The 23721-nt window shown below is 39.3% G+C and overlaps 1 protein-coding gene across 12 annotated transcripts in view; it reads left to right on the top strand.

Moving 5' to 3' along the window:
• PEX5L (peroxisomal biogenesis factor 5 like) overlaps positions 1 to 23435 on the top strand; it is a 105732-nt gene extending 82297 nt beyond the window's left edge. For 8 of the 12 annotated variants that reach the window (XM_017726937.1, XM_017726933.1, XM_017726932.1 and 5 more), the window contains 10 exons: positions 5 to 101; positions 552 to 626; positions 6179 to 6274; positions 12624 to 12740; positions 13670 to 13813; positions 14641 to 14711; positions 15476 to 15673; positions 16980 to 17145; positions 17513 to 17670; positions 18300 to 23435. In XM_017726937.1, the coding sequence (XP_017582426.1) occupies positions 5 to 101; positions 552 to 626; positions 6179 to 6274; positions 12624 to 12740; positions 13670 to 13813; positions 14641 to 14711; positions 15476 to 15673; positions 16980 to 17145; positions 17513 to 17670; positions 18300 to 18504 (1327 nt within the window). In that variant the 3' untranslated portion in view covers positions 18505 to 23435. The remainder of the gene's footprint in view (positions 1 to 4; positions 102 to 551; positions 627 to 6178; positions 6275 to 12623; positions 12741 to 13669; positions 13814 to 14640; positions 14712 to 15475; positions 15674 to 16979; positions 17146 to 17512; positions 17671 to 18299) is intronic. The other 4 variants (XM_008644495.2, XM_008644494.2, XM_017726930.1 and 1 more) reach the window with 1 other exon arrangement.
• The last annotated feature ends 286 nt before the right edge of the window (positions 23436 to 23721 follow it).

Here is a 23721-nt window from a genome sequence, read left to right as displayed (position 1 = left end):
CTAGGTCCACAGAAAACAGATCACAGTCTGAGCTGACTAATGTCAAGAGTGCCTTGGACTCTGATTCAGCATCAGAATTAGAACTTGCACCTGCAATACAGGTAAGATGATTTGGTAGGTTTATTAACAATAAAAAGGCAAGGAGGAACTCCCCACTGGCTAACCATTGACCTTCTGGGAGAACTCTTCAAGGGGTATTTTCAGGATCATCAGGGAAAATATCTTCACACACCTCTGAAATGAATAGGTTGTGCAATTAACTATGTCAGCACCTGAAACATTCAGAGTTTAATACTGCAGCAAACTGTGACCTTCCTGTACAGAGGGAAAAACTTCAAACTACAGTTTACAACACCATCTTTTTTCCCTTCCTCCAGTTCTGAAATTCAGACTTCTAGTCTGAATTCTACCATGTTAAATATCTTCTACCCAAGTTAAATATCTATGCTTTAGGTCTCTTGGTCAGGCAGGAATCCCCAGAATTGGGAAAATGCTAAGGAAAACAGGAAGCAATCATTACACCAATGTTCATTAGCAGTTTATCTCCACAGGTGGGAGAGCAGTGTGGTCACAGGACTTTTTTCTGCTGGAAAAGGAACTCTAATACGGAGGGCTCTGGGCTAAAGGTTTGTAGATTTGCCCAATTCCACTGTTGTATTGTGTATCGGACAGGTCTAGCTGGAAATTATTACTTAGACTTGCATGTATGTATGCAGATACAGGTACAAATATTTACATATGCATTCAGATAGATCAGGTTGTTCACACACCTTCTTTGCTGCTTCTCACTTTTTAACTGAAATATTTCAGCCATTGCCACTGGAATGGGGAAGGGAGAGTTTTCTGGTGGATTAGCTTTTAGTTGAAAAAAATTTTCTCCCCTTCCGCAGCTATTTTTAGGCCTGGACTTCAAAAATTTTCTGTCAGATAGAAAATCTGGAAATTATTGGAAAATAATAGCCTCATTTGAAAATTAAAAAATGAGACACTACTTGCCAAGTGTGTATTCTGAGATTATACACCTTTTTTTTTTTTTTTTTCAGAAAGTAGAAATAGAACCCAGTTATCAGATCCATTTCTGGGTTTTTCTTAGGAAAAAAAGTGTCCCTTACTTCCCTGCCATCTCTACATTACAAACAGGGGTTTTTTTCCCTCTGGAATGCTTCACACTAATTGTAATGCATGATATCTTTCCTTTCTCTACAATAGATTTGTACATCTTAGTAATGGAAAAGATCTATTGCACAATGTCATCCACTTGAAATGGATGGCGTGTTCTCACATACTTTGTCCAGCTCATATTGAAGCACATCTGACCCTCTTTTAGGAAGCTGTTCTTCAGTAGATCTAAATTCCAGGACATTAGTGCTCAACCAAGATGTGTGTAAGTCAAGTAGACAGTCACAGAATTTAAATGCTGTGGCTTTCTGTAAAAGCAATTACAAATTCAGTGTATCTCTACTTTATATAGTCCATTTCCTGTTTCTTTTCCACTAGAATAACTGCAGATGCAAAAATCCACATTTTTCACTCAGTTTAAATTCAGTCAGTTGAGGCTCCATAATGTCCTGTAAAATGGCTGATACCTCAAAATAAAAAACCATGAAGTTGAATAAGCCAACTTGAAAAAAAAAGCAGAAACTAAATTTCTTATCTGTTGTCTTGGTGCATCTCATGTTTTGTCTTGGTTTGTCATAGCCTGCTTGTTTCAAACTTGTTGTCCATTTGAGCAACAAAATGTTATACTGGCAATTATTAGTTCAGAGAAATGACCTGAAGTGAGAATGTGCTTTTATTCTAGGTAGGTTACTTAGAAATGTAGTGGTTTTGTTCACTGCCTGCTTCATCCTGCTTGTACTTGGACTGTCAAAGTTGTCAGCTCCCAACACACAGGCTCATCTGTCTTGACCAAGTTCTTAATCTGCTTGCAAAAGAAATCACGTTAGGGCTTTTATCAAAGCATATGTTTTCCATACTTTGTCCTCTCTAGGTCTTGTCTATCTCATTTAAAGGTAACCTTTGCAAATGCAACACATTCTGCCGTACCCCAAAGATTTCATCTTGTCAAACTTGCTGCAGGTTTCCATCAGCAGTTTCCCAATCACCTCATCACTCATCTCTGACATGTCAGATTCAGCTCCTCAAAGTGAAATGCTAAGTAACTAGGTCATATTTTCATTAAAATTATGCAATCTTCTTAACAAAATCCTGTGTTTACCAGCACTTGTGCCAATACAAAATCCAAAAGACAGGCCTTGAACTACTGAGGGAGAAACGTGTTTGAAGGCTGTAATGGGCAGTGGTCACTGGTGGCTGTCACTGGGTGTGGCTGTCTTGCTTCTCAGCATTTACTCACATCATGCTTTACCTATTATTAACTCTTAAACTGCATTGGCCCAAAGTATCCCTGTTCTTTCTTTTATCTGCCATTCTGAAAAGTTCCTTGTTATGCTTTTATTGGTACTGAGACATCCTAATGTGTTTGGTGGGGGGGGGGGGTTGAATTTTTTTTTTTAATCTTAAAATTACAAACTGCAGAGGGAGATAATATATTCCATTGTCTGTGCATAAAGTCTGCTCATGTTTTAACGCTTTAAATATTTTCCTGGGCATTTTAAATATTTCATTGCTCACACAGAATAGACAAAACCCCTGACAAGCTAAAAATCTGTACCTAATTCTAATACGTCAATTGTCACTCTTAGACAAAGGTATAGTGCAAATCTTGTAAAAGTTAGAAATCTCCAGTTTGAGGCAACAATATTTAGAATGTGAAATTAATGTGAAATTAATAGCTACAGAAAGACTAATGGTCCTAACTTTCCTTTGATGTGCCACTTACTCTAAGGAAATGAAGAGTTACAAGGGACAGACTTTGCTCATTATTTGAAGACTTGATCAAAAGTTAAGACTGCAATTCAAGCCTCTCATTAGCATTTAAGGTCCAACAGCACAAAAGGAGAATACAAGTGCAGGATAGTGTGTGCAAATGCATTGGAGTGGAAGGTTTCTCCCCTGAACACAGAAGCCATGATCAGCTACAGCAGCTGGCTGTAGAGAGGTGAGAATATCAAACCACAGTGTCCAGTGTCCAGTGTCCAGCCTCGGACACAGCCATCCCACCCTGACCCACCTGGGTGGTGCTCCCTTAGGGAAGGCACCTGCAGAGTCCCACCCCATCACCTGCTGAAGATGTGAGATGTGGAGATCTCCAGTGCTGGCCCTCCACTCCCGCCCCCTCTCCCTGGGCTGGCAAAAGGCAGCGTGTTTGGGGCTTTTCGTGGGGCTTTTCATTGCTGGGTGTCACAACCCACAGTACGACTCTACACTGGCTATATGCAAATGAAGCTTATGTGGCTTTTGTTAATGACCTTTTTCCCCCTCCTGCTGTTCATTTAATGGAGGAGAAAGTATATTTCTGTGGGGACGATGTGGGGATGAAGTGTGGCAGAGGAGGGGACCTCTGTGCTTCCTGTCCTCTTCCCCCTCACCTCTGTGCTGCCCCTACAAGCTCACTCTGCCCTCCTGCACTACAGCTCAGTCTGAACATCCTCATTTACAGGATTGTCCTTGACCTAAGGAATGGCAGTCACTGGAAACAAATGGGTAAGAAGCGGAAGTAATCAAACTGTTTTCAGGAGACAGCTCATAAATAATGGAAAGGCCAGGAACATAATTAGTGCCTATCAACAGAGTCCTGTGTCAAGAAAAACAAATTTAATTCTTTGATCAGATTACAGGTCAATTTGATAAATGTTGGTGTGTGATATTCTACAAGAGTTTTGAATTAATGTCATATTCTGATTGTAAAACTGGCACCATACAATGTGAATAAAGCAGCTGTTAAACAGATTAAAACTGGCCAACCTGAGGTCCCAGGAGCAGTAGTTATTTACTAGGAATTGTGATCACACAGGGATTGTTCTGGGATTCCAAAGAGAAACAACGTTCTTCAGTATTATTGATCTGAAAATAATCATGCAGGCCAATCTCAGAAAATTCCCATATGATGCAACAGTGGAATGAAAGAAATTAAAATAAGGGACACTTAAAAAGGAGCTGGTGATCAAGGCATCTGTATAAATACATATTGCAATACAGTCCCTTGGAAAATCACACATTTCAGAGCAAGAAAGCAGGCTCTGCTTACAACACTATGCTGGAAGGCAATTTGAAACAACAGCAGTGTTCCCTGTGCAGTACTGGAGGAAGAGGAGTGTGTACAAGGAAACATAATTAGTGGGAGACAGGAGATCACCTGATTTCTGTATAGAGAATCAGCAAGACAGGTGCTGGAATAAAGGGTTCACTTTGTTTGTCTGTATGGCTATAAAAAATTAAGAGGGGGACTAAAAGTGACACCAAAAAAAAGTTAAAATCTGAATGTTTCATATTGAAAATATTTAATATTGAAATGTTTTATTTAATTAAATGTCTTTATATCCCTAGAACCTGATTAAAATCATCGGTATCTTTCTACAGAGAAAATAAGGAATATGAAAAAGTATTTTAAACTACTAGAAAAAAATAAGAAATGATAGTTGGAAACTGAAATTAAAATTAATAAGAGAAACAAGGAGGGCAGTTAAACAAATTGCAAGCAAAGTGATGACATTAAGGTCTCTTGATAACTTTAAATTAAATCCAAGAAGCTTCCTCAAATACATTTATTCCAGACAATCTCCATTTGTTCTCTGAAGAACATAATTTTGATTCCATGGCTGTTGAGTGACAGTTGCTATTATGTGATACATAGACAAATGAATGATCTGAACCAGTTATCTCTTCTGCCCTAAATTCTATTAATCAGTCAAAATAAATCTTTCATGTATAGGACTGGGTTTTGGTTTGTTTTGAATGACAACCTGAAATCTCTTCCTGGCCTCACCAAAGGAAAAGAGTATTTTCCAAACATGGACCAGAGGTAGAAGATGTGAAAGCAGAAACAACAGATCCTCAATGTAGACATTCCCTCACACTCTGAGGTTCCTGGCCCAGCAAAGTCCAGTGGCCAGCACAAGAGAACACACACAGAGCCCACCACCACCACGTGCTTCTCACAGAAATTGTGTTGTATCGTTGTTTTCTTACCTTAAGTGTTTCATCCACTCAATGTCCATTCCACTCATCAGTCTCTAACTGAGACACCAAAGCCTCAGGAACAAAACAGAAACCCTAGGGCTCATTTGACAAATGAATGTCATCTTTCTAGGGAAAAAACCTTGTGTGTACAACCACAGACAAATGTGTTTGACCATACATTACACACGACGTACACGAGAGCTCAGAAATGTGTCAGATGTTCCATCCCAGCAGTGTCCATTCCAACACTTGCAGGCACAGCCCAATGAGTGTGAGGAGAGAAAAATTAGCCTTTTAGCAGTGTGGCTCATAGAAATTGAATATTACAAGTACAGCCATCAGAAATATAATCAGGGAAATTAATGCAATTTGAAGCAAGGGCACACAAGTGGCTAATGAGTTTAACCTCCTGACAAACACTAGGGAAGGGATTAGCAGTCAGAGCTTTGTTTAGCAAGGTTAGGCCACTTTGTGCTTTTTCTGCCATCCTTAAATATTGTTAGGTTTTGTACAGTGCTTTTTGTAAAAAAAAAACCCCTTGTTTTCAGAAAAAGAACAGGCAGAAGGTTATTATGTGCTTCCAATGGGATTGACCAATGGTAAGGTACATAAGAGAGATGCTGATTGTAAAAAGGATTTTTCCTTCCAGTGAAATCCAGGGCAAACCTGGCTCTCCAATGTGATCCCAAAAGAAAACAGGAAAGAAAACCCCTAAATGTGCAGGGGAAAAAAAGTGTTTTCTTCCTGGATCATAGTCAGTGGAAAGCCTTACCACAGTCATAATGCAGAAGGAATAAGGAAGGTAAAATAGTCAGCTGTCTCCTTTCATAGTCCAACCCTTGCATTGCCTTTTCTTGGATGTCTCTTTATCTTTCACACATCTTGAGTGAAAAGAAAAATCTGGAAAAAATTACTCTGCTTCCCATGAGAAGTGTGTCTGCTACAGTGTAAGAGAATTCAGAGGAATTCATGCAGGGAAACAAGAAGTTTTCCCCAAGGAAAAGCCCATTTGGGGCTCTAGGCAATTAAAGAGGTAACTCAGAAATGTGGCAGAGAGTCTATCATGCCTTTCTGATTTATTCTTTTATTTTTTTAGGCACGGTCAAGTAAGGAGCAGCGTTGGGGAACACCTCTTCTCTCCAGAAATCACTCCTTGGAGGAGGAATTTGAAAGAGCAAAGGCAGCTGTTGAGGTATTATTTCATTTATTCTTTCCATTTTCAGCTGATGTTCTACAGATTTTGTAGCAAGGAGAAAGTTGGAATTGGATTATTTAAAGCAGAGAAAAGGCACAGTTCCTGGAGTTATCAACTTTAAATATCACCTTGTCTCTTAAAAAAAAAGAAATCCAAAGCCCTTAGCTATAAACAAAGATTAGACAGAATCAAGTTTTTAAGCTGAATTTTTGTTGCTAGAGCAAGTGGATAAATGGCCCATAAATGTAGCTAATTCCAAACCACAAGTTAAAGAGGGAAACATTTCTCCCCAGCAATTGTGTGCAATCTGTTCTTTAAGCTCAGACACAAACCAAGTCCCCACTGTGAAAGCAGAGCTTAGCATCACTGATGAACAGCACAAGCACCTGGTGTAAAGCAGAGCTGGACATAAGCACCAACAACACACCATTTCCACATTTTTACAACTAGTGGCAGAATGTTGAGCTCAGGAGTATTCTTGTTTCCTGGTAAATCAATTTAGTTTGAAAAGATAAAGGTATTTGGATAGTTCTATTGCACTTCTGGTTTTTTTCACTAACTTCCACATTTCCAACGTCTAAAACATCTCTTGAGTGTTGTCTTATACCACTAGTCCAAATTGATCCTGTCTAGACACAAAGTAGAATACAGGTGTTTTAGCAGAACTCAACAAAAAATTAGATATAAGCATTGATCTGGAGCATCATTATCTTCTCCGGGGTTCCATGGGCAACCCTTCAAAATCCCATCAGCACAAAGAGCCAAGACGGATCCATTCCAGCAAGGACAGAATTTCAGGCTAAATTATATAACAGCCACTGAAACGAGTTTTTAGGGTGCAGAGGATGATGCTGTGAAACCAGTTCCTCAAAACTGGTTAGTTTTAGCAAGGACTACAGGCTCATTAATCTCCAAACCATCTGGAACACTTCAGGGATATTTGAGTCTAGATTTAAATTTTAGTCATGCATATTAGTGCTCTTGTAACTCAAGTTTTATACCATTCTAATTCCAGTGTTGACAATTGAACTATTCTAGATTAATATTGGCTGATGTCAAATGAAACGATGCCTAAATCAGATACTGGCTTCTAGCTAGAAACAGAATTTCTTGTTGAAGTCATTAACCTGATTTGTTGGTTTTTTCATTATATGCTATGGTGAGATGCAGGGTTTCCACCATGGTTTCTTGGGATTTTTATTGCACACACAAAGAAATCTTGTCTCAGCGTACAAGGCTAAAATGGACACAATCAGTAAATTGGCTCTTCCACAAACTAAGCACTGAAGGCATTTTTTCCTTTCCAGATCAAATAAATTCTTCATAAACAGCTGCTGGTGAGGCACAGGAGATGTTTTTGATGTCACACATCATACACATTTGCTCCTGGCAGGAAAGGAGGGAGTTGCTTTCAAATTGCCACTGCTTAAAATGCTTTACATGTTCCTAATTGCACTGCAGGCTGATCCTCAGGGTGGGACGTGCTGTGCTGTGACCTGTGAAGGCAGCACAGGGAATCTGATGCTGAACATCTATCTCAGAGTTAGTGGTTAAGCAAATGATGTCAGTACTCCCGCAATTGCCAGCAACTTGTGTGATGGGGAGTTTCCAGACACTCAGCAGAAAGAAAAATGAGTTGAGCCCAACAACAGATTACAAGACATTACTGAATTACTTTGCAGAGTAAAGTAAGGAGAAGAATATATTTTAAAAAACCCCCCTGCAGACTAAAAGGTCATTCTGAGGCAACAGAGACAGGCTGTTAAAATACTTTAAAGTAGTCTCAAAAATGGCTATTAAAAAGAATCTAATTAAATGTTTCCCCAGCTGTAGCTGGCAGCCTTAAGTTATTCTTTCTGCTTAAAGAAGAACCTTGGGCCAGGTAGTTAAAATGTAAAGGAAAGGATTCTTCAAGACCTTATAGAGCAGTTACTTCCATTTGCATATGAAAAGAGCTGAATTTTCATCCCAGCTAAAACGAAGTGGTAAGAAAGCTAGAGTGATTGAAATAAATTGGAGCCCATCTCAGAAAGATTAGTGCTTTCTTAAGCAGAGAAAAGATACCATTCAAAAATTCATTTTTTAGGCTTCGTATGTTTCTGTAATATTCTTCAATTGGGAAAGCTCCAAGTGGAAAGATTAGCCAGAAAACTGATCAAGAAAAGGAAGTAAATCTCAGGTTCTTTGTGGCCTAGTTCGAAAGGAATTAATTAACAATTCAGTAAATGAAGACACCAAACTTTATCCTCTACCCAGTATTCACTTTAGAGCTTTGGGAATGGTTTTAAGATGTCAAATTTTGAGATTAATGAAGATTTGTGAGGTAATTCTTTCTTAAGAAGGTGTAAAGATGTCTATGCCATTGGGGAATCTTTTAAGAATAAAGTGGTGAGTAAAATAGCTTTTTTACTAGAGAGGTTCCAGATTCCCTTGTAGTGTTTGGGTCCTTGCAGACCCCACTACCTTTTCTGTTATTCTGGAAATTGGATTTGATTTTTGCCTCATGATTTTTTGTCTCAATAATTCCCACGTGCCATAAGAACTATGTTTTAACACAATCTTTCTAATAACTAGTTCTGTTTCACCAAAAATTGGTACTTTTGAATTTCTGAAAATGCCAGGATAGGGATTCAGATCCATCCTGTACCTATACTCCATTAAAACAATTGTTTTATCACCATCCTATGGTGATGAGTTAGAATAAATAAAAATGAAAGTAAGTAGGTGCAAAACTTCCAACTGAGGAATGTATCAGAGATGGAAAAAAAGCTGTTTTGGTATTTTCTTATTCAACATTTCTCTGATTAAACTGCAGATGCCACACTGTTTTGTGAGCTTATGCATAAGAAATTTTGAGCTATCCTTCCCAGCATCATTTTATTTACAACACAATGTCACATGCACCATCTGCTGTATAATGTACTGTTTTGAAGCATCAGAGCACATTGCAGATAAATTATGTGACAATAAAGGAAAAAGATGGGATTCATTTATTCTAGCCTGGGAAAATATAGTCCAGGACCATCAGCTTTGTGGTTCCCATGAGTACTGGTTGGAGTAATTTCTGTACCTACAATATTCCTGTCTCACTATTGAGACATTTCTTTGGATAGGCCTAAGATTGTCCAAACCATTTTTTAAATTGGGAACTAGGAACCTGAGTCATTCAGATGCATTTTATTTGATACTCTTTCAAATCACAGTGGGAATCTTTGCCTTGATATATATTTTTTATCTCTAAACTTTGCTAAATTTTCAGATTTTTGAGAAGATACCAGCTAAGGAAATCTCACATAGCTAAGCAAACTTGCTGTGTCTTTCACATCAAAGAGTATGGTAATGCAGTAATTCAGAGAACAATGACAGAACCTTTCTTATCCATTGGTCAATCAGGAATACTGCAAATTAATTTTTGTCAATACAAGACAGGAAAAAATCTAAAAGTTATCACAATAGGTAAATTTATAAATACATACTCTGCCCATTTGCATTGGATCATAGAAAATAAAGAGCCTGGAAATATTTTGCCTCCCATTTGTTTAACTGCTTCAGCATATTTTTAAATACTAAGAGTAAAAATAGCCTCTTTGACAAAATGCAGAATTTTCTGCTTGGAAGCAGTCAGATGATATGAACATTTTTCCCAGTTGTCATTCCACTTAACTGCTGCAGATGATCTGAGAATGTGTTAAATGTGTTCAACTGGTCTGAAGACTTTTGGTTCCTCGGAGTACTTCACCAGCCTTAAGGTGGCAAAAACATTGAAATGAGGTTAATTGACACCGGTGGTGAAAATACTAAAACAGAGTTAAAATTAGATCTAGGAGCCTTGATCCAAAGCCAGCTTTTCAGAAAGGCTCAATATCAATTTAACCCTCCTGCCACTGAAGCCAGTGAAACAATTGCTACTAATGGCAGCTGATAGAGACTCAGGCCTTCAGCAAACACTGTGTAATATTTACAATTCTCTTTCTCAAGACATCAAACTGCTCTGCTGTCAATATTGGTACCGCAGCATTGGGGCAGTGCCTGGTCCAGGTGCGCAGTGCAGCTTTGCTGTACCAGTTTCAGAAACCCCTCATGCTCAATGTCCCCTGAACGCCGTAGCTTGGCCCAAACAAACAAATATTTTCCTATCATTGCAAAATAATGGTTGGTCCTGTGTCCAAGTGCTGTAGGATGAGTTGAGAGACCTTATACCAAAGCTGGTCTTCTACTCATTGCATTTTCCCTCCTCCTTTGAGTCACTGTAGATGGACATTCAGGGTGGCTACTTGAGAGCACAGTAATTCACCGGCTTTTTATGTGGAGTGCAAACACAGTGAACTTCTGTGTTAATGGTAAATATGTAACTAAACAGCAGAATTTGAATTTAAGTCCCAAACGCACTTATAGGCTTGCTTACTATCTGCAGAAATGTGATGTGATGTTTCCATACCATTGATTCATAAGGGATTTTTGTGGGAAAAATGCAAGCAAAAATCCTAATATAAATATAATACATATATATATAATTATTTCTATAAATTAAGCTGGCTAAAAAAGGCATGACTAATTACTTTTCAGTAGTTTTATTGATTTTAATCTGAAGGAAAGGGAAATTTTCATTTTTTTTACCTCATGCTGAATCTCAAAATTACTGCTAGTAAAAGCCTGATCACATGATTTTTATTTCAGTGCAGCATAGATTTGAGCTGAATGAGAAGCAGTTGATGGAAGCATCTGTTGAACAGGATCTTTTTAGGGATTCAAGTGCCTCTGGTCATGGCTAATAAGTGTTAAAGAGGGAGTGATCTGATTCATTATCCCAGCCTTTTCAAACCCTAAATGGACATTTCATCACAATCTCACAATTATTTATAAGAATGAGTTTTCTTCAAGTCTGGAATGTGAGCAAATTCTGAAGTGGTGTAACAGAGTGGTCAGGGGCTGTTCACTTCTATTACCTTGAGTGAATCTCCTCTCCAAGACTGAATGATTCCCAATTTATTTCCTTTTCCACAGAGGAACATAGCAGATACCTGCACAAATCCGATAATTGCATGATTCAGACAATCCTGAATTGAAGACTGAATTCAGACAATCCTGAATTTCTGCCTGAAAGGAAGAAAGTATGCTTTCCTTTTTCCAAGCACCTAAGGGGGGTTGCAGCAAGCCATGAAATCACAGTCTAAGCTCTATTTCTCCAATCATGCACATGTGGAGCACTAGCAAAATTGTCAGCCTTGTAATAAAGACTCACACAAAACTATCTGGACCAGTTCATAAAACTTCAATTAATTTTGATTAGCACCTTGCTCTCAAATGGTTCTGTCTAAGCACCAATAAATTTATTTGTGCTGTTGTCTTTGACATAAATAAGCTGAGACACTGTGCCCCCAGTGCTGTCAGTTCACTGAAACACTGGCCATATCCTTGTAGGAACTGGAGAATTTTGGAAAGGCTCATAGTGCTCTGTAAATATTCTGCATTGGATCTCCTTTTCAGAGTCCCATGACTAGTGTGGAGGCTGAAAAAGTAGCACCTTAATTTGGATTTTCCCCTTCTTTAATTCTATTTCTATCTCTTGGCATCATTTTCTAGTAGCCACTTTCCTTCTGGTCGTTGCTAATCTCATTTGTTGTGCTAGATCTTGTCTGGTTTTCATAATTTCTGTTTCCCTTGTACATGCATTTTTCTCTCATCTTTCAGCTGAATATTAATCTCACTGTATGGTTTTATAATCCCTTGTAGATTCCTCTCACCAGTAGAGTATACAATGCAATATTAACATTTCTCCACTATGTCAAAAAGCCCAATTTATATTACATCCCTTACGCAAACACCCTCTGTCTAAGCTTTGGCATTTCTCTTTCTCATAGCTGAAAATGCTGCTGAATATACCAAAGTGACCAAAGCTTGCTGTCTTTCAAGCTGTTTTATCTATTGTTTTTCTTTTGCATATGCACTGAGTTGATTTTTCTTTTTTTTTTCTTTCTTTTCTTTGTCCAGGGACTTGCAGCATTAATTGCCTTCAAATTTTATGTAACAATTTGCTGTTAGCATCAATAAGATGGAGTGTAAGCTGCTGCAAATCCTGCTTCAAATAGGACATACACTGCCTCTGAGATAAAGGGTTTTCTGTTGACAAAATGCATTCCAATATAAGAGATGAAATTTAATTATATGGAATTCCAAACAGGAGATGCAGTATGTCAGTCCGTGTGATTATTAATAGAACTAACACTGCTCAGCAAACTGACAGACTCAGACCACTGGTAGAAAGAAATTAAAAAGTTTTTTAAAAACAAAACCCTTTATTTTAAAGTTGTGTTGTTCATTTTCTCTTTTCCTCCATTTCTTCCAGTCTGACACAGAGTTTTGGGATAAAATGCAAGCAGAATGGGAAGAAATGGCTCGCAGAAACTGGATTTCGGAGAACCAGGAAGCACCAGGGCAAGTCACCATCTCAACCATTGAGAAGGTAACACCAAGTTTTTTATTGCAGTACATCCTCCCTATGCGACTTTGAGATGAGCCTCAGCTATCCCAGGGAACCCAAGGAAACTCTTTGGACACAGAAGCTGATTTTACCCAAAAGAGCTCATCCTCTTTAATTGCCTGTTAGTGGGGCAGATTTAGAAGACTTTACCACAGTGAGAATCTGTTTAGGCTTGCACACTGCCTGCATTCAGCTGAAAGGATCACAAAGCAAACTGCTGGATTATGGGCACTTTTGAAAACAGGAACTTAAGGAAAAACACCAAATAAAACTACCTGGGCTGGCACATTCAAACACTGTTGAAGATAAGAGTTATGGAGATTCTGTCTCTCTTCTTCATTCCTTCCACTCCATATTTTAATATGATTTCTATTATGGAGCTGATATTAGTACACACTTTTCACACTGCAGTGACAAGAGAAAAGGACAAAACTTAAAGGAATACTAAAATAAACTCAGGTGCTTGCAACACTGTTCTGTATCTGGAAGGTTAATTGAAGATTTCAGGATTTTAACTGAGCAGCCATGAGGTTGTGAGCACTGAAGGGACTCAGCTGCTTGGTGTGTGTATTTTACCATCAGATTGGATGTCCTGGGCTCAGAGGTTCAGTTCTGCTGTTAGTGCAGGCACTGTGAGTTGTTGACACTACCTTTGATGGAGAGCCCAGCCTAAGTACCAGTAAGTATAACTTCAGAGCTAAAGTAAAAATAAAGAGAGTCAAAACATAAATGTCCAGTGATGTGACTTTTTGCACTTTCTGTCATTGAAATTCCACGGGGCAGCTTGTGCCATTTCCACAGAACAAAGGTTGTTTACATCCAGTTGGAAAATGGTGAGTCATTGCATTTTTTAGACTTGTCATTCCCTGCAACTTGTTGTTCATCACGGGTCCATTATCTCTCTTCTCCAGGGTTATTATTTCCACACTGAGAATCCCTTCAAAGACTGGCCTGGTGCTTTTGAGGAAGGACTGAAAAAAATGAAAGAAGGTGACCTGCCTGTTACAATCTTATACCTGGAGGCTGCAATTCTACAGGAGCCCAACGATGCAGAGGTATTCACTGCTGTGCCTTGTACTGGCAAAGGAAAAGGGAACTCCCATTAGCCTGGAATGATGGAATGAATTCTGGGCTCAAGCCTTTGCTAGTCATGACTGACTGAAACATTGGATTCTAAAGGTTGTGAATTAGTGTATGCCTTTAAATAGATAAAAATGAGTTCTTCATAGAATGAGAATCTGATTTTGAAATACTGTTGCTTGAAATATTTCAAACCTTCCCTTCATACCCTGATGTTTCCAAACTATCTTGTAAACACCACTATTGAAAAGATGATTTAACAAGACTGTTGAAAAAACTTACTAAAGTTATATCAATTTCTTCAATGCTGCTGTTTTCAATGAGTTTATATTTAAAGTCTGTTTTTTGTGAATTAAAAATATTTGTGCTGTAAGTATCTAGGGCTCTTTGAATCTACTGCTACATTAAATTAAACAGCATATTTCAAAAAAGCAGAGAATCCCAAACTCCCTAGAACCCCCTAATATATATATAATATACAACTTAATAATACTTCTTCTCTATTTTCCATAAAATGGTAGCAAAATTTAAAATGTACAGCAACTCAAATTTAAGAAATCAGCATGTGATCATACACTGACAGAATACCCATGCATTCATTGACTATAAATATTTATTAGGCCCAAAGATATTCAGAACTGCATTGATTGGGACTGTTGGTGTGCACACTGTAGAAAAATCTGTGGTTAGTGCTGGACAGATCTGCTGCTTTTCCTCACCTTTGTGATTAACAGTGATATTAGTTGTAACTCTGTTTGCAGTTGGATGTATTTAACAAACTAAATGATGATTATTTTTGCAGGCCTGGCAGTTCCTGGGTATAACACAGGCAGAAAATGAAAATGAGCAGGCAGCCATCGTGGCCCTCCAAAGGTAGATGGAGATCAGTCCTGAATCTGGGGTCTGATGAGTGCTGGTTAATGGAGACCTGGGGATATTTAGTACCATTCCTATCTTGGAATGTGAAGCATTTATTTAGCTGAGTAGAGCATTGACACAGATATGGAAACTCCCAGTGACTTCAGAGGGATGACTAGTGATTAATATTTCTGTTTTATTAAATAAGTGCAATATTTCATGGAGTAATTTAAGTACATGAACAAAAGAAAACTTACATGGCCTAATAAATATGAGTTAGGCATGATGCAAATGAAGTGCCTTTTTTATATTCCATCCACTTGGCATATTTTCTGTAGTCTGTCCTTTAATGAAGAGGTTTTCTTAATTGGAGTGAGCTCCCTTCAGCTGCTGAATGCTAAACTGCCAAGATTTTTAGGTTGATAGAGATGTGAAGATCACAGAACTCTTGTACATGAAATGTGAGCCCCAAAATATCAGCATCATTGTTATTATCTTTCTGTAATTGGTTTTTGTGTTTCCATTTGATTCAATTGCATCAGCACTGTTAACCATGAAGTTATTTCACCTAGGGATACTCAAACTTATTTATATGTCACTTATTAGCTTACCTGGATAGAAATCCAAGGGGTTGCCTGATGTAGGGGCTTACTCATCCCAAGTTTTCAAAAGAGCAACAGTGATGATTGTGATTTTCCTCATATTGATTATTTTGGAACAATTCAAGCATTGTGCTTGGCTGCAGAAATATCTCAATATATTTTTTATTTTCTGCCTAGGTGCTTGGAACTGCAGCCAAACAACCTAAAAGCTCTAATGGCCCTGGCTGTGAGTTACACCAACACTGGCCATCAACAAGAAGCCTATCAAGCCCTGAGAAACTGGATAAAGCAAAATCCAAAATACAAGTATATAGTGAGAAGCAAAAAAGGGTCCCCAGCACTTACCAGGAGGATGTCTAAGACAGCAGATGAAAGGTAATTGCAGTGGAAATCCTCATGGTGGAAATTTTAGTGATATCCCTAGGACTGGGGATGCCTGCTGTGTCCCCTTGCTCTGTAGAAGTCCAGCCTGTTCCCTGTGATGGAAGAACATGTCTCTAACAGCAGGAGAGGGAAACCAACAGAGAACATTTGGTTTAATGACTGAAGGCTTTATCTTTTATGCCATCCCTGGAAGTTAAAAAAAACCTAAAAAACAAAAAAGCAAAAAAACAGTTAAAAAAGGATGCTTCTCTTCAAATCCCATCACTTTCCTCTGTCCCTGTCTCCTGCTTCAGTATTCCCACGTCCTGCAACTTCATCCTTCAGCTGCTTCCACATCCATACTAAGCCTTTATCCAGCTCTACCTGTGTGTGTTCTTCCTACTGTTCACCATTTTTCCCATATCCCAGCCCAGCCACTAGAATCCAGGAATGAGCCATTTTGCAGTGCAACGTGGCTTCAGTCCACTGAGAATATTGAGAGGTGGCATCTGCCTGTTTAAAAGCTGTTCTGGTTCTAACAAAGAGACAACACAGCCATTTGATTTGTCCTCAGCCATTTTAAATAACAAAACAATTCATGGGTTGGCAGCCCTTCGTCATGATTTCATGAGGTCAATAAACAAGTACCTCTGGACTGTGAGATGCATAATGAAGTCATTAAAGGCATAAACATGATTTACAGAACTTGGGCTATCTCACTGCCTGTCATTTTGAAGACAGGCCTTATGTTTTACCCTTATCACTTACAAGTCCTGGGTTGACAAGATAATTTCATATGAGCAAAAATAAAATATGCAAGTTCTGCTTAATTGCTAAGCATGTTATTCTACTTTGGCTTCATCCTGCTGACATCTGGTGCTGTCAGTAGAAAGGTTTCAAGAAGCTACAGTGGGCACAGAAGTCTTATGTTAGGCATCTTTCTTCGAGGGTCTTGGCTGGTCCCTTATCTATTCTTCTTAAGAATGGTACTCTTTTTGCCACTAAAGAATTCTTTTATGTCCAAGAAACTCATCTAATTTGAATAGTTTTAAAAAACCTTCATGTCCTCCCACTTGGGTTCATGGCTGTACTTTGACTTCATTTCATAGATGAACTTTTTTTGTTTCAGATGTGAGTTTACAACAGCACCCTGATGTAAACCCCTGCCATGATGAAGAAGCTCCTTTACAAATTTTAGGAGTACAACACTTCTGATAAATCCACTACAAGAATTTTCATTTCCAGCTATGCAATCAACATTGAAATATTTGTAGATAACTGTATGATGGGTCTTTAATTATTTTTCACCCTTGTCTAGCTCATTACTTGAAGAAGTAAAGGACTTGTACCTGGAGGCTGCTCACCAGAATGGTGATATGATAGATCCTGACCTGCAGACGGGACTCGGGGTTCTTTTTCACCTGAATGGAGAATTTAACAGAGCAATAGATGCATTTACTGCTGCTTTAACTGTTCGACCAGAGGTACATTTTATACTTTTACATTTTAAAAAATTTAGTTTTACAGGCCATTTCCTTTCTCCTGTCTGGATCAGGCTATTATTAATGAGATGTCACTTCTGCCATTAAAATTTTAAGACCTGAAATAGAAATGTTAATTACAAGACAGTCCTGTTTAGAAGCAGATTTATGCATGTCCAATTCCTACCTGTGTGCTGATTAATGGTATTAGATATATAAATTTGCCTGTGATCACGAGTCAGAACCTCACATTCCTTGTCAATTAAGATACAATACTATTATTTTCTGCAGACCTCCTTCCTTTGCAAGCAAAATGAGATATTATGTCTGGTTTTTGACACCTACAGTAGAAAACTCCTTTTCTCACCAGGACTATACGTTATGGAACCGCCTTGGGGCAACCTTGGCAAACGGGGATCGCAGCGAAGAAGCTGTGGAGGCCTACACACGAGCTTTGGAAATACAACCTGGCTTCATCAGGTCCAGATACAACTTGGGGATAAGCTGCATCAACCTAGGGGCATACAGGTGAGTGTGAAAAATGTGTAAACAGAAAGTCAGGCATCACAAGTGCCAAGTGAAGATTCATTTTCAAGCTGGAGGTATCTAAGAAAAAAAGAATGTAGCTACATAATCTCAGCTACTGTAAAATGTTGTCATAACTTTTCACAAAGGACTAAAAAGCATTTTTTTTAGCTCTAAGTGCAAATACTTTTACAATCAGTGGGATTGTTCTCTCATTTAAACTTAGTCCTGTGCTTCAGAGCTTTTGTAAAAGAAAATACAAGAGCGTGTCTTTAAAAGCAAAACTTCAGTTAAACTGCTTCAAGTAGTTCATGCCATTAAAAACGCTTGCAGTCCATCCTTCAGGAATGAAGGTGATATTCCAGGGTCCCAGCTGTCAGGTTAACACAGGGAAGATGAACGGGAGTGTTGCTGCAATGAGGACAGTACCCCCAAATGTTTGGTCAGCCTGAGTTCTGCGTTACCAAAAGCCATGCCCTCCTGCTTAATGAAAATCAAACAAGAACACACAAAGAGACTGATGAACTGCATTGTAAAATAATGTATTTGAGCCTGGCATGGAACTTTAGAAAGTTTGCCTGTAGTTGTTAAGCAAATTATATTGTTTGCTTCTTTCTTCTTCTTCCCTACAGAGAGGCTGTCAGCAATTTCCTCACTGCTCTCAGTTTGCAAAGAAAAAGCAGGAATCAACAGCAGGTTCCCCACCCTGCACTATCAGGCAATATTTGGGCAGCACTTCGGATTGCTCTGTCTATGATGGACCAGCCAGAACTATTTCAAGCTGCCAACGTGGGTGATCTAGACATTCTCTTAAGAGCTTTTAATCTAGAGCCGTAATAAAAAGGATACAAAAATTGATTAAATTGTATTAGAAAACAGAGAACTTTTTTATTACTCATCCCCAAATGACCACATTTTCCAAAAGATCATGACTGTAGATCAGTAGGGGAATTCTTTCAGACATTATTCATAAAGGAAAAGTTCAAAAGCACAAAAATAGTGTAAATAAATTCAAACTCAAAGGATTGAAATGAGCTGTGGCTAATCTGACAAAACCCTGAACTAGATGAAAGAGCAATTTCTGAAGAATTTTCATCCCATGCAAGCTATATCTCTCTATATACATACAGCTGTAAAAAGAAAAGTATCTTAAGAAGAAACCTAGATAATGGTTATTGCACATTAGAATGGCAAGCAGTGCATCCAAGGAACCTGCTTAGTAGCTCATTGCACTGTGCTGACACCACTTTGCCCCACAGTGGGGATTCCCTATCCTTTGGTTTCTTTGATGAAAAATCTTCTCAAGGTCCATTTTTAACACAGCTCTGAAAATAGATGCATGTAAAAAGAATGTGTTTGGTTTTGAATATATTCATTAGCCAGCAATCAATTTTTTTCTTCCAAAGGTACCTTGAGTAATTTGGGCCCAGTTCTGCAGGCTCATAAGCCATGTGCAATGTCAAGAGGAACATTGTCCATGGAGGGCTATGGGATGAGGCCAGGTACATTTGTGGAAGCCAAGTGTTGCCAGCAGAAGGGGCAATTTGCACTGGAATTGCAGCTGTTCAAACCAGCTGTCCTTGATCTCGGACAGTCTGAAGGAGCTCATGGCAGGGTCTGCACCTTTCTGTGTACTTATGCACTTTAATCTTTTTGTAAAATAGTGCTATGCTTCTATTTTAGTTACCAACCACGGAATGTACAGGATGGCCTTGTTGGCAGAGAGGACCAAATATCATTTCCTGAAATGTAACGAGAGGGTTTTCAATATTCTTATGTTTAAAAATGCAAATACTGTATAAACTGCATTAACAACTAGAAAGATTATTATATGCATCCATCAGGTAGAACACATATACATGCATGTGCATGCACATACATGTTGTATGCAAATGATGTCATTTCAGAACATAATAAGCTACAGGTCTTTATTGCAAATGAAGAAAAATCTTCACAGGAGTTACTGCCTGCAGACCATGCTTGAGGGAAAACCTTCCCTGAAGAAATTGGTCTATATAATGCTTGTAGGATTGAGACCAAGGCTTGATGGTTGTCTCCATGACCTCCATGATACCAGAGAAAATCCTTAGATAACACCAGTATGTGTAGCTACTTGCAGATGTGTGTATAAACACACCATCTTAATTTTCCCTGGTTGGATGAATGGGGAGCAGTGTTGGGGCAGTACCAATCCCTGATGAATGGATTGATTCAGCTACAATCAAACACATTTAGCTCAGGGTGAATGCATCAATCAAAGAGGGAAGAGAAATTTTTAGGAGGTGATTTTCAGTTGCTGGTATTTTAAATATTTTTCCTGAATAGTGAGAGATAAAAAGTGTAATGATATGTGTGGATCTGTGGTCAGGAATTCAATGTGCAGAGTAGCTACTGGAATGTGTTAAAGTGGGACAAATAGCAGATTTCCTATAAACAACATTAAAAGAAAAATCCAGCTCAGAGGGATAAAAAAAGAAATCCAACTGCACAGATCACAGAGAAAGATGCTCTGTGGGAGTTGGACAGTTTCACCAGTACAAACCTAAAGTTTCTTGCAGCTGTCTGTTATTTTGAGACACCACTTAAAGGAAAATTCCATGTAAGGCAGCGTAATCACTGCATCTAATCTCCATCTATAGGTTGTTAAATTAAAATAATTGTCATCAGAAAAATAAAAGGCTTATCCCTCACTCTCTCCCACAGAATAGAGATGCTGAAACAGCTACAGAATTTTTTTAAGAGTGTTTTATTAATTCATTGTTTACACATGTATTCCTGTTTATCTATCAGGTGTTTCATAACTGATTCCTGCAGCTTTCTCTAAGGATGGGGCTGCCTGGGAATGTCACTTTAGCTAAGTGGGCTGCTGTATGCATATCTGCTGACAACAGTTTGCTCTTTTGCTTTGACAGCGATGTGTGATGACAGCTCTTTATTGATAAGGCAGAGCAGAAGGTGCAGTGCAATTGAATCTGGGAAGTGATAAGAGAGAAGGGAGGCAGCTTTGAGAAGAGGCTGTAAAGCAAAGGCATATGTGCTTAGATTTTGCTTGATGCCCTGCCATCACACAAGTTCTTCTAGAATATCCTTTGTGCTGTGGTGTAGGATAATCAGTGCTAACCCAGAGGAATTAGCTGTTCAGGGACATTATTTTCATAGCTTCCAAATTAAAAATTAAAAAAAATAAATAAAAAGTTATTGACTTCTCAGAGTCAGAATGACAAGGGTTATTTGATTCTCATGGCAGTTCACTAAACATCTTTTCCAGCCTGTACATGAGTAACACAGAAATTGTTAGGAAGGCCTAATGCAAGTCCAAGCCTCTCCAAAAAGAACAGACTGAGTAGGTAGCTTTTGATTTATCCTGGGATACACTTCTCAAAACTACATTTATCTGCTGAGATATGTCCACACCCATGGGACTGGCACGAGTTGTGTGTACAACCTTGAGACAACTCACCAGGGCTGAACTCTGCCTTCCCAGGGGAGGCTCAGCCCCCGGCCCATCTCAGCTCTGCTGTACAGGACATGGGCTACAAAGCCTGTCCAAAGAGGTGCACAGCCTTGGAGATTATCCCAGCTGCTCTCTCCTGTTGTAGGTAGCCTATGGCCAGTCAACCACGTGGCACTGACCGAGGCACTGGGAAAGGCTAAAGCAGGGCAGGCTGATAGGGACAGTGACACATCTCACACACTCCTGGCCTGGTCAGTGTGGGAGAGTGGCTGGAGACTGAGGTCACCTCACTCTAACAGGTCAGGCCCAGCAACTCTTGGGACTTCTGGGAACTTGCTTAGGATCCTGGGCTTTATCATGCTCTGTTAGCCCCCTCCGCCGAGCACTGCCAGTGCAGCAGACGGGATTAGATACAGCTTTGAGCTGACCTCCTCTTGGCGTTCCTTAAATATTCAGGGCAAGTTTGTCTTCTTGCCTGGAACAGCAAGAGGAAACATGTGAGGAGGCTGCAGCATATTAACAACCTGAATAGAAAATTCATCTACTTCTGCTTCTAACCAAGCATGAGGTGGGATAAATAAGGCGGGTGCTGAACAGTAGCAGATTGAGCCTGAGAGTGAGAGACAGCAAATCTGGGTCCTGTTCTCAGCACTCCCTGGGAGCTCGACCCAGTCAAAGCCTCCTGCCATCCCTGACTTGCCCAGGTATGCAAGGAAGGAAGACGGGAAATAGCATTCCTTGCACTACCTGGGAGCAGGGCGGTGTCACTGTCTCACACTGCAGGGGCGAGGGCACCACTCGGCAGGGTAGGAAGGCAACACAAACACGAGGTGGCTCAGGTCTAGGGAAGCAGTTTCACATCCTGACTATCAATTTCAGCAGAGGAGAGACTCAGACATTTCAGGGTGCTGTACAGCATCTATGAGGTGAGGCTCAATTAGAGTGCTGCAATGGTGTATCACCATGTCCCACCCCTGTTGTCCTTTCTTGTTACTCCTCTTTTTCCAGAGGTGATTTATCACTGCCAGGTAACTGATTCTAAGTTTTTGAATCTTTTTTTTTTTCTATTTTATATTTCATGCAATTAAAAAAATGTTTTCCTAACCCCAGCTTGGGACTGTCCTCGTCCTCTGCAAAGCTTTAGGAATACTTGTGACCTAGAAGCCTGATCTATCAAGCTGCTGAACACTGTAAGCCTGGGGTCTGCACAAGAGTGCTCAGCACTTTGCAGGATCAGCTCCCATGCAAGTATTCCCAGGAGAGGGCTGGCTCTGGTACCACTGCACAGGTTGAACAGGCAATCACAGGGATTGTTTTGGGAGTGAGGCTTTGCAATGAAGGCAAAAGGCTCATTTCTGGCTGACCTCTTTAAACTGAGGAGCCTCGTGGCCGCAGACTGGTTTATGTCAGCTTGAAGAACCGATTTGACTTTTAGGCAGACACATAAACATATCTGTATCTAGTGGTAATTTCTTATGATCTGATAAATCACTGCACTTGTAAAAACACCGAGGGGGAGGTTCAAATGACACAAAACCTCACACAACAATAATGCATGCAACTACATTAACCAGTAACCACTATGCAATATTAACCCCGAGCATGCAGCAATGCTACCTGAGCATGTGTTTACAGAATGCATGCAGAAGGCTCACACATAGGGTATTCTTAAACTGTTGATTCATATCATCTGTGGAATATTTTAAAAGTCCTTTGCATCTGCCAAACTCAAATCTGAGTTGTTCATATTATCTGGAACAGGCTAGACCAAATGCAGAGCCCTTTTAAAATCCCATCCTTAGAATTCACTTTGTGTTGTGGGTTTCACGTTTGCTTCAAGTGTTTAATTAATAACAGACATCTGTAGTAACAGCTTTTGCAGACATGTTTTAGTACCCTCTCCAGAATTAAAAAGCTAAATCTTCACAGCTTTCACAGTGAAGCTGGGTTGTTTGGATTTTCATATTTTCATCTCTAGTCTCAACCACAGAACATCCAGGTATCCTAGGAATATCCACAGAGCACAGGCCTCCATGGCAGAAATAACAACTGCTGCCATGACTAGCAGAGCCAAAGCCTGAGGCCTAAATCAGTGTCTGTTGGAGCCAGTGAGAAATGGAGCAAAGCATAAATTGGTTGTAGATCTCTTTTGCCCAAACATGCATCTGCAAAATGAGACATATTAGTTATTTTCGCATGAATTACCTGCACAGTTGAAAAAATGTGATTTCTGGTCACCAGTGTTGTCAGCTTAGCAGTCTGTACAGTGAATTTATGTAATAAATGTTAATAATATACCAAGTATTCACAAAAATGGTAAGACAAAATGCACTGCACGTTGTGAAAAAAAAAATGGTGGATATGCAATACAGTATTATCTACTATTCAAACCTTACCTAGGCTAGAATCAGATTCCTTCATTATGGTTCTACTGGTTTTTGGACTGGTGAAATAAATCAGAGAACAGGAGTGCCATGCATGAAGACATCACTGACACTTTGAACAAACGCAGGCAAAACGAAAAACAGGCATGTCAGAGAATCCATGGGAAGTTTCAGAGCCTCAGCCCACAAAGTAACAAGTATTAGACAAGGGAAAGA

The sequence above is a fragment of the Corvus brachyrhynchos genome, unplaced genomic scaffold (assembly GCF_000691975.1).
Source record: "Corvus brachyrhynchos isolate BGI_N302 unplaced genomic scaffold, ASM69197v1 scaffold162, whole genome shotgun sequence".
In the NCBI taxonomy this organism is placed as follows: domain Eukaryota; kingdom Metazoa; phylum Chordata; class Aves; order Passeriformes; family Corvidae; genus Corvus; species Corvus brachyrhynchos.
The sequence above is the reverse complement of the archived record's forward strand: the minus strand, read 5'-3'. Positions and strand labels throughout refer to the sequence as shown.